Genomic DNA, 13,421 nt, shown 5'->3' on the forward strand with positions numbered 1-13,421 from the left:
CTCATGCTCTAGTTTGAGGCCCACCTGCCTGTGGCATGGAGATGAAAACACCGAGTAACCTCACTGGCCTTTTCAAAGCTGCAGCTTGTAAGTTAGGCATTCCATGGGGCCTGGGGCTGCCTGTTTGACAAATCACATGCTGGGCACGGGTCTCAATTTCCACTTGAAATCTCGTTAGTGCTTGCCATCGTTGTTTTGGGACCACACATGGTAGTGGTCAGGGAACCATATTTGGCTTCGGGAAGCGAATTCAAGTCAGCCGCGGTGTTTTCCAAGGAATGTGCGGTGCTATGCAGAGGCCGGGCCAGTGTAACTGGTCCCCAGCCCCTTTACCACACCCACCGGCCCCTCCGCTTGACACAGACAAGACCAGAGCTCACAGTAATGTAAAACCATTTGTTTAATTCTAAATCAAATCACTTTCACAACAGTGAAAATTAGTGTCTGGTTAAGGTGTGCCACTATACATGGTGCCATTTTCTGACTCGTTGGGATCTGGTCCTGATCCACAGATGTGGCAGGAGGCGGGTGGAGCCAAGAGCATAGAAAACATACATGACAGAAAGGAAAGATGCCTTGGCAGAGTGGTGAGCCTGTAGGAGTGGTGTGAAGGGGGCTGCCATTTGGGCTGGACCAGCAGCTCATGGTGGGTCCCTGCCTCGGCTCCTGGCAGAGGTTGTGTGGGAACATATAAAGTTTAAAGTCAAAGGGCACGTTGGCCCACCAGGCTCTAACGGTCCCGAGGGTGCCTTTTCTATTGGAACTCTTCTGGGCTCACCCCATTTTATTAAACAGTCCAAATGATTTGATTTTCTATCTCTAACTATTCTTTAACCGTTTTCAAAACCCATGTGTCCATAGGGCCTCCCTGACTGAAGTCCTCTTTGTCACCAGTAGGGGGCAGCAGTGTACTGAGCCAGGCCACCAATCCTTTTGTCGTGAGACCAGGGCGGCCTCTCAAGTTGGGGATTTTCAGGTGATAAAAAGAACACTCTCGAGAGGGTGCCTCAAGAATTTTTAAAATCAGGCAGGCATACTGAAAGCTGGTGGCTTATTCCTGCCAAATGGATTCGGCAAACGAACCACCAATTCAATACTTGTATTTTGACGGTTTAAACACTGAACTCTGGCACTGACAGGCGCAAAGGGGAAAGGGTAGAGGATGTGAAGAGGGGAGGATTTTCCTCATCTTACTCAAAGTATTCGTTTCCACGTGCTATCCAGAACCATATTTGAAAAAGTGAAAAAAGGCAGACCCTTCTACTGTTGATTATTGCTTTGGGTGAGGAGCGGGAGGAACAGGCCAAGTGGCTGCAGCCCCTAGAGGAAATTTCTCCATACCCCAGAGGTCTTCTGGGAAAGGCTGGATCTCCAGAAGAGGCCTGACTAGCTGAGTGGGAACCATCCCAGCACGTAAACTGTCCTCCTGCCTGGTACCACACTCCCTCAGAATCAGAGGAAGAGGCTTGTGGAGTTGAAAAAACAATCAAGGACTTGCAAGAATAAATCCGCCTGGGACTTTCCAGGGGAAAGACTTCCACAGGAAGACCACATCATTATTTTCAGGTTGAGGCTGCAAGGAGGCCCTGCTGCCTGGATTTACAAATCATCAGGGGTTGCCTGTTCTCGAGTCTCATGCTTCCCGAGTTGCAGCACACCGACAAGGAGTTTTAAGGGGAATCCATCAAGCAATACCAAATTCAGGGCAACACACGATCTCCCCACTCCCTGCCTCTTCATACAGGACAACTTGGCGTCTGACGAGGGTAGGCTTAAACATGCAGCTAGGATGACTTGACGAGGCTGCCTTTTCCTTTGCGCAGGTCAAGGGGAAGATGCACCAGAACTTCTGCAGCCTGAGGGGCAGTTTTCTGCAGCTGTTTCTGCATCCACGTCCCAAATCCCACAGGAGTCCTGGGTGTGGGTATTTCCACAGGCATGGCATCAGCACTGAGAGAGGAAGAGGGGCAGTTTGGGGTGAAGGGCGATCAGCAAGTGTGAATGAAACCACGAGTCTGCAGGGCGAGTCTGTGTCAGGAAACCACGAAGTCACTGAAACAACTCTTCATGGCCCAAATTCATGAAAAGACCCTTGGGGCTCTTGGGATTTTATGAATCAACTCTAGCTTCAGTCACTGCAATTATAATTTTTATAGAAGTGCAATTTCTTGCATCTCACTGAGGAGGAGGAAGGGGGAGAGAGGAAATCAGGAGAGGATTCACTGACAAATGGAAGGGGGCCCTCACTGCTGTGCAGCCCGCTGACTTCACAGGCAGTTTACAAAGGAGTATCTTCGAGATGAAAGCAAGTTTCTGTAAGGATCATTTGGTGCATCCCTGTGTCCTTGAGATATGAAGCTTAGGTGAAATTATACCAGCAGTTTTCCTCTTCCTGCCTCTTCTCTATGCAGTCAGGACTTGCTGATCTGGCTGGAACAGAATTTCATGGAGTCACCCGTAAGAGACGACGCCATGCCATGGCCTGAAGTTTTAGCAGGGCATTTACAGCAGAGATCACGCTCCACGATCCTCACCAACTGGGTCTGATTGAGTCCCAAAGCTCTGATGGAGAAGCAAGACTCCTTGATGTGTTACTGAGCCCACTGATTCCAGGGGTCAGGACTAGCCAGGAAGCCAGACACCGAGAGTGTGGGGGGTAGCATGTCACTAGTCCAGAGGTGCTGCCATAGATGTAGGCTGGGAACCCAACAGTTAGGCAATCAGGAGCCAGAACATGATTACCAGGGCCACAAACAGGAAGAGACGTGACAGGAACTGTTCATCCACATACTGAGGTGTCCCAGGGACAGCTGGAGAGATAAGAGGAAGAAAGCTGTCAGAAGGCTGCGCTGTCCATTTAGCGCAGAAGTCCAAAGCTTTCATCTTTATCTCTTTACAACAGACTCCTGCACATTACAAGATTTCCAAATCCCAAATAATATCAGGCCAAAAAAAATTCTTTTCATAATTTATAGTTAGTATTAACTAAAGCCTAAGTGGGTTTAGCTTGCGAGTTTAGCTTGCAAGTACAAATAAAACAGGAAACCTTAGAGGAAATAATAAAAGAAAAACTATTATCTTTCCAGGCATCTTCTGTGTGCTACGTGCTATGCACAATTACTGCCTGGTGGTCATTATTATTCCCTAATTTGTCTTAAGAAGAAATCTAAGGTGGAGAGGTCACACTGATGGTGTTGGAACACTAAATGCCTGAAACAATTATACAGTGAACAACTTTGTAAGTCGGGGAAGGGGGAGGGGTAAGAGGGAGGGGCAGGAGGAAATTAAAGAAGAAAGAATGAGGAGGAGGAGGAGGAGAGGAAGGAAGAGGGAGGAGGAGGAAGGAGGAAGGAAGAAGAAAGAGAAAAGGAGAAAGAAGAAAGAAAACGAAGACCCAACCGACCCAAGGTCACAAGGTTCACGAGTTGGTGGCAGAGCCCCTGAGTCCCCAGTCGAGCCGAGCCTCTCAGCTAGCACACTGCCTCCTGAGGCCTGAGCGTATCTATGAATTCTCACTCTGTTGAGCCAGGAGGGATCTCACAGGGCACCCCAGGGGATGCCTTCCCTTCCCAGAGAGGACAACTAAAGCCCAGGCAGTCTATGTGCTCTCTCTACCTCACTGTAAGTAAAGGCAGAAATGGGCTGAGAACTTGGGTCTCCGTTCATCTATTTAAATAAAAGCAGCCAACTGGACTGCAGAGATAGCACAGGGGATAAGGTGCTTGAGCTGCACCAGGTTTGATTTCCAGGGAGGTGCTGAGTGATTTTATTTTCCTGAAAAGGAGGCCTATAAGCCAAATAAGTTTGGGAACTTCGGTTTCCAAAGCACCACTTGTGGTTCCTCGAGCACGAGGAATGAACCCCGACAAGAAAATCAGAAGTAAACCCTGGGCCTCCTAGGTATGATCCAAAACAAAAACTACAGAGCACATGCCTTGCACATGGCCAACCCAGGTTCTATTCCTGGCACCATATGGTCCCATAAGCAGTACTAAGAGTAACCACTGAGCACAGAGATAGAAGTAAGCACTGAGCACCATCTGGTGTGGTCCATAAACCAAAGAACTCCCCGCCCTCCCTCCAAAAGCAGAGATCCCTGACTTTGAGGGCCTGAAGAAAAAGTACAAGAAGCTGTATCCATCCTGAGATGAACAAACACCAAATATGACCATATGGGATACCGGGAATAGAACCCAAGTAGGCTGCATGCAAGGCAAGAACCCTACTTGCAGGACCAGAGCTCCAGTCCACTTTTTATGGGTCGGGTGTAGTTCTCAGGAAACATTTCTGAGCATTTCCTCATTTGTAAAATAGAGTTAATCCATACCTGTCCCACAGGCTTACTGCAAGAATCCCTAGATTGTCAAGAAAGGTGGCTTAAATGAGCGTAATACTTGGTAACTGTGTGCTATTATTAGTGTAACTACCAGTGATATGAAGGGAGTTCAGCACATTTTGAAAAGGCTAACAATGTGATGACAATGGCTGTTGTGTATGTACTGCTAAATTCCAGAGGATTCCCAGGTAGGGTTCACAGAAACAGGGCCTTACCTGGAGGAGGTCGCCCATCATTTATGTTAAATGCTGTGGCAAATATCCCAAAGGGAAAGGCCCCAATTCCAAAAGACATCTGGAAGCCACCATCTCCAAATCCAAATCCTTGAAATCCCTGTATGGAAGGAAGAAATACAATTAAGAATGACAACCAGTGTTATTATTGGTTTTTTGTTTGTTTGTTGGGTTTGTTCTGTTTCGGGGCCAAACTTGGTGGTTCTCCAGGTTTACTCCTGGCTCTGTACTCAGGGATCTCCTGGTGGAGCTCAGAGGACCATAAGAAGTGCCTGGAATCAAACCCACGTCAAATGCATGCAAGGCAGTGCCTTAGCCACTGTCCTATCTCTCCGGCCTGTAGCTCCCAATTTTTTTTTCTCCCCATTTTTGATCCACACCCAGTGATCCTTATAAGAATCACTTTTGGCGGTACTCAGGGGAGCAGACCTGGGTCGGCCCTGTGCAAGGCAAACACCCTACTAGCTGTACTGTATCTACAGCGCCCCGAAGCTCCAAACTTCTTGCTGGACAGCATTACCGTAAAGACTAATAGTCAATTTAATTAAAAAAAAAAAGTAATCCTATAGGAAAGAAAGCAACGGCTTCCATCTCAGTACAGAAATGCTTCTTTCACAGACCAACATGGCTGAGTCTCAGGGCTCCTGGGACTGCAGCTGCCTTACCCAGCAAGGTGCAATTGTTTCATCAGTGCCGTCCTGAGCACTATCCCAGACTCCTTTCCATGAAAACCTGTATCATCCTACAGGACCTTACTTTTGGGGGGTTTATATTCCACGGGCAGTTGCAAGTGCCTGTAACACCAAACATGTGCATCACAGCCAGACTCTGGCTTCCCAGGGACTCACTCTCGTCCCCAAACACTTCAGTGGGAGCTAGTGCCTGGGAACGGAAAGTGGTGTCTCCCGAAGCCATAAGCAGGAACTTCAATTCCAGCCAGCTATAAGTTTCTGTCCATCTGCGTGGCTATGAATCAGTCACTTCGTTTATCTGGGTCTCTGCTGGGATTTATACTAGATTACATATGCGAGAAGGCCCTTAATACAAAACTTTCGCATATGAAGACCATTCAACAGTATTTAACAGTTAAATTAAGTTTCATTAATTTAACTCTGGGCTGGAGCGATAGCACAGCAGGTAGGGCTTTTGCCTTGCACGCAGCCAACATGGCCGACCCGAGTTCGGTTCCTCCGCCCCTCTCAGAGAGCCCGGCAAGCTACCGAGAGTATCTCACCCGCACGGCAGAGCCTGGCAAGCTCCCCGTGACGTATTCGATATGCCAAACACAGTAACAACAAGTCTCACATTGGAGACGTTACTGGGCCCACTCAAGCAAATCGATGAACAACGGGAGGACAGTGACAGTGACAGTGACAATTTAACTCATAGCAAAGAGTTATCTGGAGGAGCCAGGAGATGGTTTGGTGTCTAAGGTGCCTGTCCTGCAAGCCAAGGGCTGGGAGTTTGATCCCTGGGGCTGCTGCATGCACTGAATATGACAGTGTCAGCTCTGCTATTTGAGATACTAAGTACCAGCACCAAGAGCAATTTCTGGCCACACTACAGCTAAGCGTGTCAAGTACTGCAACCAAAGGATGCAACCCTTGGAAAGCACTGATACCAAAAGAAGATGTTTGAGCACAGGGGCCAGGAGTGAGAGCAAGCCCCAGTGAGCATGGACATGAGCACTACAACCAGAATAATCAAGGGCACAATTGAAAAAGTGCAACCACTGGAAAAATACGTGTCCAGGCAGCATAATTAAAGGAATTTGACCCCTGGCAAGTACCTCAGCCAAGTATGTGGGCACCACAAATAAAAGTGTGAGCACCACACCCAAATGTATGTGTGACACTTTTCATGGCAAGTAATATCAAAGAAGGGAAGAGGAAAAAGGAAATCTGTAGACGAGGGCCCCAATTTGTATGGCAGTGTCTGATTCCGTGATCCTTCCTGAGGGCCCAAGGACAGCTCAATGGTGAATGTCTGTCTGGGGAACATGAGGCTGTGAGTTTAATCCTGGCACTGTCATACATGTTTAAGGGAGATTCCTGGGGCACAGCACTGCTCTTTGGGATCCTGGCACAAGTAAGAAGGTGGTGACATATCATGGCCAGGTGGACCAAAGCAAAACTAAAGTGTGCAATCAACCACTAGCGAGCTCAGCATCGAAAGTGTGCATGGCCCCATAACCAAGTGTCCAAGCACCACATCAGGTCATTCCAACAAGAAGCAACGAGAAACGGGAAGTTGGAGAAAATCTTTCCCCTGGGAATCCAAAGAAAATGCTGCAATCCCAATAGGAAAAAAATATGTGCAAAGCGGGTCATGGTAGTATTGTATATAACATCAAAATCCAGAAGCAATTCAAAGGTCCTTTAACTGAAAAACCTAAATCATGCATCAACATTAAACTGAATAAATGTTGAGCCTTTAAAATCCATGAGGAGGTGGCAAAGTGACAGTATAGGGGGCAGAACACTTAACTGCCTTGCATGTGGCTGACCCAGGTTCAATCTCTGGAACTGCATATAGCCCCCGAGCACCGCCAGAAGTGATCCCTGAGCACAGAGTCATAAGTAAGCCCTGAGCACCCCCAGGTGTGACCCAAAAACAAAAATGAAAAAAAATTACAAGGGACCCACATGAATAGCTCAGAAGCATTGATCTTTAAGCTTATGGTCAGGAGTTCAAAAGCACCAAGCTCCATCCTGGAAGCAATACCCTGGTGCTGCTACTCCTGGGGAGCACCACACCATAACTTGAGTGCCTCAACTAGGAGTGCCTTTCCTGGCAAGCATGTGTGCAAGCATCACAACTGAGGAGTGCAAATCTTGGTGAGTACCACAGCCAAATGTACGTGCACTGAACCTGACTGGCGACTCCTGGAGAGTCTACGGTAGCCTGTGAGTACTATGCACCCAGGCAGTTCCTGTAACATCATCATTGATGAAGGGAAGGGGAGGCACAAAGGGATGAAATAGCTTAAAAAAAAGAAATTGAAGAAGACACTAAAAAGTTAAATTAAAAGTACTGAATGGGGGCATGGTGCTGCCAGCAGGTCAACCTGTACCTCTGGGGTGAGTGCATCAGCAGCCTGATGGTGCCTTCAGTCTTCCAGATACCCCAAAATAAAAATTACATTTTAAACAAACAACATAGTGAAAGTGTCAGATATGTAAAAATACACATATACAGGCATGTCAAGAATTTGGAAAAGTATAAATATACGTGTTCAAGGACTCTGGCATTGGAGGATCTTTCCTTTCAAGATTTAATCTTTTATAAGTGCCAAGGATCAAAACTAGGGCTTCATACATAATTTCTACCACTGAGTCATATTCCTAGCCTAAGTGTTTTCACAAGAATTTTGTTTTGGGGGCCTCCCAGGAGTGCTAAGGGACTACTACCAGGCAAGTTGCTTAGGGGCTGTTGGCAATGCTAGGGATAAAACGGCGTCCCACATACAAAGCCTGTGCACCAATCCTTTGAACTATTGCCCAAGTTCCCAACAAGAAATTTTTTTAGCTTTTTTTTTTTCCCACTTTTTGGGTCACACCCGGTGATGCACAGGGGTCACTCCTGGCTCTGCACTCAAGAATTATCCCTGGCGGTGCTCAGGGGACCATATGGGATGCTTGGGAAAATGAACTCGGGTCGGCTACATGCAAGGCAAACGCCCTACCCGCTGTGCTATCACTACAGCCCCAACACTAGCTTCTGATTTAGATGATTTTTTTCAGCTAATAATTCTAAGAACTCTAAAAAATAATCATGAACCTGCTACATGTATCTGTAATTTTTTTTTACGTTTACTTCTTACATTTTTGTTTATTTTTTCCTTAAATTTTTATTAGCAAAACACCATGAGGTGCAGTTGTAGACTTACAAATTTTTGTGCCTGGGTTTCAGTTATACAATGATCGAATATGTATCTGTAATTTTTAATAGCATTATTTATTTACAATATTTAGGGTTTTTATGGACCATACCTAGCAATGCTTAGTTACTCCCGGAAATGCACTCAGAGATTAATCTGAATGACTGGGGGAATATATGGGGTCAAACCAGGAATGGCCTTGTGCAAGGCAAGCGCCCTACGCATTGTAGAATCTCTTTAGCCCCCAAAGCATCTTTTAAACAGAAGAAAAGGAGGGACCATAACACAGCAGGTAGGGCGTTTATTTGCCTTGCACAATGGCCAATGTGGTTTACTCCCTGGAACTCATATGGTCCCCTGAGCACCACCAGGAGTGCCCCCTGAATCAGCAGAGCTAGGAGTAAGCACTGAGCAGTGTACACCCAATGGTATACCCCACTCCTCCCCCCAAAAAGAAACAAATATCCAATGATTTAAATAAATTATAATTGACTAACGTTTACTTTAAAGTCTAAAGACCAACTCTCAGACTCTAGTGAACTGAAAGGGAATAGGAACTGAAGGGAGGAAGGGTTTATTGGACTATGGTGAAGAGAAGTTAGTCCTTTGGTAGTGGACAATGTGTGGTAATATACATTTTGAAGATGTGATAAATTGTATTCCTAAAACCTATATAATAAGTATACAACATTTCCTCAATAAATCAATTAAAATATTATAGTAAATTCATACAAATAAGTACTAAATAGCTATTAAAATGCTACTGACACATAAAATCTCTTATTGTTAAGGGCTGGAGAGATAGGTGAAGGCCCTTACTTGCCTCACAAGAGCCAACCTGTTTGATTTCTGGCAGCACATATGGTCCCTGAGCACGGCCAGGAGCAGTCCCTGACCTAAGAATGTCCAAAATCAAGAACCAAACCAAAACCAAGAACAAAAGATGTATTGTTGAAAGGCTGTTCTGAGAGTGTCAACTGCATAGAGCAAGGATCTTTGCTATGTTCACTGTGGTACCACCAGCAACTAGAATAATACTCTAACACAGAAAAGCACTTAATATAGAACAAATATTTAAAAAGAGCTATAAACAGGACTTACATAATATAAAAAAAAATAATAACTCAATGGGCTGAACACATGCTCTGCACGCAAAGGTTCCAGGTTTGATCCCCAGCACCACGAATTTTTCTGAGCACCACAAGTGACTCAAGGACTAAACCAGCCGTAACCTCTTAGCCCTACCAGATAAAACAAAATTCACACATATATGCAGATCTATAAAATCTGCAATGATAGTGACCAGGGATATGGCTCAGTGGTAAAAAGCATGACTCAAAATATATTAAGGTGGGCTAGAGTGATAGCACAGTGGGTAGGGTGTTTGTCTTGCACGCGGCCGACCCAGGTTCGAACCCCAGCATCCCATATGGTCCCCTGAGCACCGCCAGGGCTAATTCCTGAGTGCAGAGCCAGGAGTGGCCCCTGTGCATCACCAGGTGTGACCCAAAAAGCAAAAAAAAAAAAAAAAAAAAAAAAAAAAAAAAAAAGAGGCTTCGGTCAGATCCCTGGCCCTGGCACTGCAAACACATTTGATAGAAATAAGACCAAAATGCTTCCAGTGTTCTGAGTGGTATGATTCATAAATAATAATTAATGGCATGATTAATACCCCATTTTTCTTTCTATAACTTAGATTTTCCTTTACATTTATAATCAGAGGGAAAAAGCATCGGGTCAAGAAGAAAAAATATGTAATATCTTATATCTTAATAATGAAGCCATGGGCTCATTTCTCTAACTCTTCCTAGAATGTTCCTCACCCCTCTGTTCTCCGGCTCCGGTCTTTGTCCTTGAGGACGAGGAGGGGTCTTCTCTCTGAAATAAAAACAGTATAAAGTCCATCACAAAACGCTCTGAGCTGATCCCTGGGTGGAGTGGGAGTTCTCCACCCACAAGCCAAGGTTCCCTTTCCTGCCCAGCACATAAACCAAATGAAACCAAATATGAAGTCTTCATTTTCCCGGCAATTAACTGTTTTTCTCAACTGCAGAGAAAGCCAAGGAATAAAGCAGCTTGTTATGAGATTCTTTAGATTGCCCATAGCCTTCTCCTCTCACAGGCACCTTAATCCAGATAGGGATGAATGCCAGCTAGTTCTTCTCCCCAGGCTGTCTGATACAGAAGTCACTGACGATATGAAGAAATCCCTAAATCCAATTTTGAACAGAGGAGGGTTTGTCAGAAATTCGGGATCTCTCTTATCTGTCCTGTATCTCAGTTTTACCTCTTACACTTTTTTGACAAGTGTTCCCTCTATTCTATTCGCCTTTGGGTCTAAGCCTCTTCTACTATGGTGACAACTAATGTGAAAGACACCCCATGTCAAGGAGGAGGCTAACTTTGGACCTGTTCATTGAAGGTGAGCCTAAATTAGAGGTAATACAAGGGGTTTAACATGGGTTGAGCTCTGTCTCTTCTGGGGATAGCAGAAAAGCCAGAAAGAGAGGAAACAAAAAGGTTCATTGGGCTAATAAAGTCCTTTAAAAAAAAGAAATCCAATATATCCGGAATGTCAAATATCTACAGGGAATGTTGAGTGGGGTAGGAATGTAAGCAATACTGTCAAGTTCTTTTTTTTTTGGGGGGGGGGGGGTCAGGCCATCAAAAAGGGCTCTGTTATAGCAATTCTCTCCCCCATTCCCCTGCTGGACACCTGGTCCTAGGTGCGTTCTTCATACACCTTGCATATTTCCAAGTGATATGCAGCCCAAGCACAATGTTCACTGGCAGAGGTTCAGTAGCACCAGTAATCAAATCCAGAATTTGGTTATTCTTAACTCTCAGTTTACTCCTGCGCGCATCCTCAGAACTGAGGGTGAGCAAGCATTAAGGAAAGACTGGGTAAAGGAGTGATGAACGACTTAAAAGTCAAGTTCAAGGGCGGAAGGGAGAGTGTGCAAAAGATGTCCCAAGGCCTCACCTGGGGTCCTGCTGTCCTGTGCTGCCCCTGCCGTAGAGCGGGATGACCTTGTCTCGACTGATGCCGGCTTTGCAGACTGGACACACCTGCCTGTTAGGTCTGGTCTCTAACCACTGCAAGCAGGAGAGAGAAAAGCATGAATGGCCCAAGCCCAACATCAAGCAGTCCATCAGAACAACACAGGCCAGAGCATTTAAACTGGAATACCTCAAAGAACTGACTCTGACTCTTGCCCCTGGCACTCACTAATAAATATTTACTGGCGGTGAAATCAAAATTGCCTTTAAACACCATCATAATTACACAGGCTTCTTCACGCATCATTCTCTCTAGGGGTTCCCAGCAACAGAGCAAGAAGAAAGCGCATGCCTAGGGCAGTGTCAAGGAGCCTCTTTTTGAGTCTGAGCTTCAGTTTGGGTTCTAGTGCAGCCATGAGTCTTTAAATTGCCACCTTCCCCGAAGGATTCCTGCTATTACCCTGGTGATCAGAGTTTTCTGTGATGTTTCATTTGTATAGCATTTTGCCAACACCTCTAGGACTTATTTTGCTTATTATCTAAATTCACTTTATATTTTAACTGTACTTTCATTGGCATTTGCATTGTTATTGCTTTCAAAATTTAAACAACAACAAAACGGATTCTATATGGGGTTTTCCAAACCTTTTAACAGGCTGTATTAAAAATACATTTTTTCCTGATTTGGAGGACACTCCTGGCAGTGCTCAGGGTTTACTCTGGGTTCTGTGCTTAGGGACAATTCCCAATGGAGCTTGGGGGATTATTTGGAGTGCCAGGGATAGAACTCAGGTCACAAGTACCATACCCACTCTACTATTTTTGGTCCCCCATTTTTAACATTGTTTTGGGGGCGACACTCAGGGATGTTCAGGGGTTACTCTTGGCTCCACACTCAGAAATCACTCCTGGCAGTGCTCAGGAGACAATATGGGATGCTGGGGACTGAACCTAGGTTGGTTGTGTACAAGGTGAGTGCCCTACCCTCTATACTATCTCCCTGGCCCCCCCCCGTTTTAACTTTCTTAAAAACAAACAAATAAAGATAATACATTACCTATAGTACCTTTATAAACCTTAATTATTCATTTTTTTTCCAATATAAATTGCATCTTTGGGTCCAGTAAGGACTGCACTGTAGCACTACACTGTCCTCCCATTGTTATTTATTTATTTACCTATACTTGTTTGGGTCACACCCGGCGATGCACAGGGTTTACTCCTGGCTCATGCACTCAGGAATTACTCCTGGCAGTGCTCGGGGATTGATATGGGATGCTGGGGATCGAACCCAGGTCGGCCGCGTACAAGGCAAAGACCCCACCCGCTGTGCTATCGCTCCAGCCCCTAGGATTAGATTTATTATACAAATGTGAATCTAGGGCTTCAGCATCACGAAGGCAGTGTTTACTGATTTTTTTTTTTTTGAGGGAGGTGGGCCAAATCCTGACGTGCTCAGAGGTCACGAAGACTACATTAAGTGATGCTGAGGAGAGTGGGGAAGGAAAAAACAGGTATGACATGAAGTGCTAGGGACTGAATCCAGGACATTCATCGTTCAAGACATGAACTACCATTTGAGCTAGAGTCCTGGTCCCTGTCTTATTCCTAAAAACATCAAAATGTATGCATTTTGTGCTATCAATGTGCTCTTCTGGGTTCCACTGAGATCAGAATGCAGCCCTAAACAAACCAGAAACACTTCTCGTCTCTCTCTTTTCTTCCATCCAGGTTCTGAGACTCTATTGGACAGCAACTTTGTCCAGCCTCCATACTTCCTTCTCTCAAACACCTACTAGCCCAGGTTCTACTGCAGGCAACAATGGACGCAGGCATCTCTGCAAGATTCTTAATAGCTCTACATCCCAGGCCTTGCACTGTCCTACCCACCAGGTGCCTGGGTCCCAGGGAATATGGACTGATTTTCATAAGAAAGCTGGGCAAGGGACTTTCGGTTTTTTGGGCTACACTC

The 13,421-nt window shown here is 45.5% G+C and overlaps 1 protein-coding gene across 1 annotated transcript in view; it reads right to left on the reverse strand.

Moving 5' to 3' along the window:
- Positions 1 to 382: 382 nt before the first annotated feature.
- Positions 383 to 13,421, reverse strand: part of RNF185 (ring finger protein 185) — a 36,128-nt gene continuing 23,089 nt past the window's right edge. Inside the window, exons 4-7 of the mRNA XM_056116499.1 lie at positions 11,433 to 11,545; positions 10,273 to 10,327; positions 4,552 to 4,669; positions 383 to 2,810 (exon numbers count right to left, since the gene is read on the reverse strand). Of these exons, the coding sequence (XP_055972474.1) occupies positions 2,713 to 2,810; positions 4,552 to 4,669; positions 10,273 to 10,327; positions 11,433 to 11,545 (384 nt within the window). The 3' untranslated portion in view covers positions 383 to 2,712. The remainder of the gene's footprint in view (positions 2,811 to 4,551; positions 4,670 to 10,272; positions 10,328 to 11,432; positions 11,546 to 13,421) is intronic.

Source organism: Sorex fumeus, unplaced genomic scaffold (genome assembly GCF_029834395.1).
Source record: "Sorex fumeus unplaced genomic scaffold, SorFum_2.1 ptg000032l, whole genome shotgun sequence".
NCBI classification, from domain to species: domain Eukaryota; kingdom Metazoa; phylum Chordata; class Mammalia; order Eulipotyphla; family Soricidae; genus Sorex; species Sorex fumeus.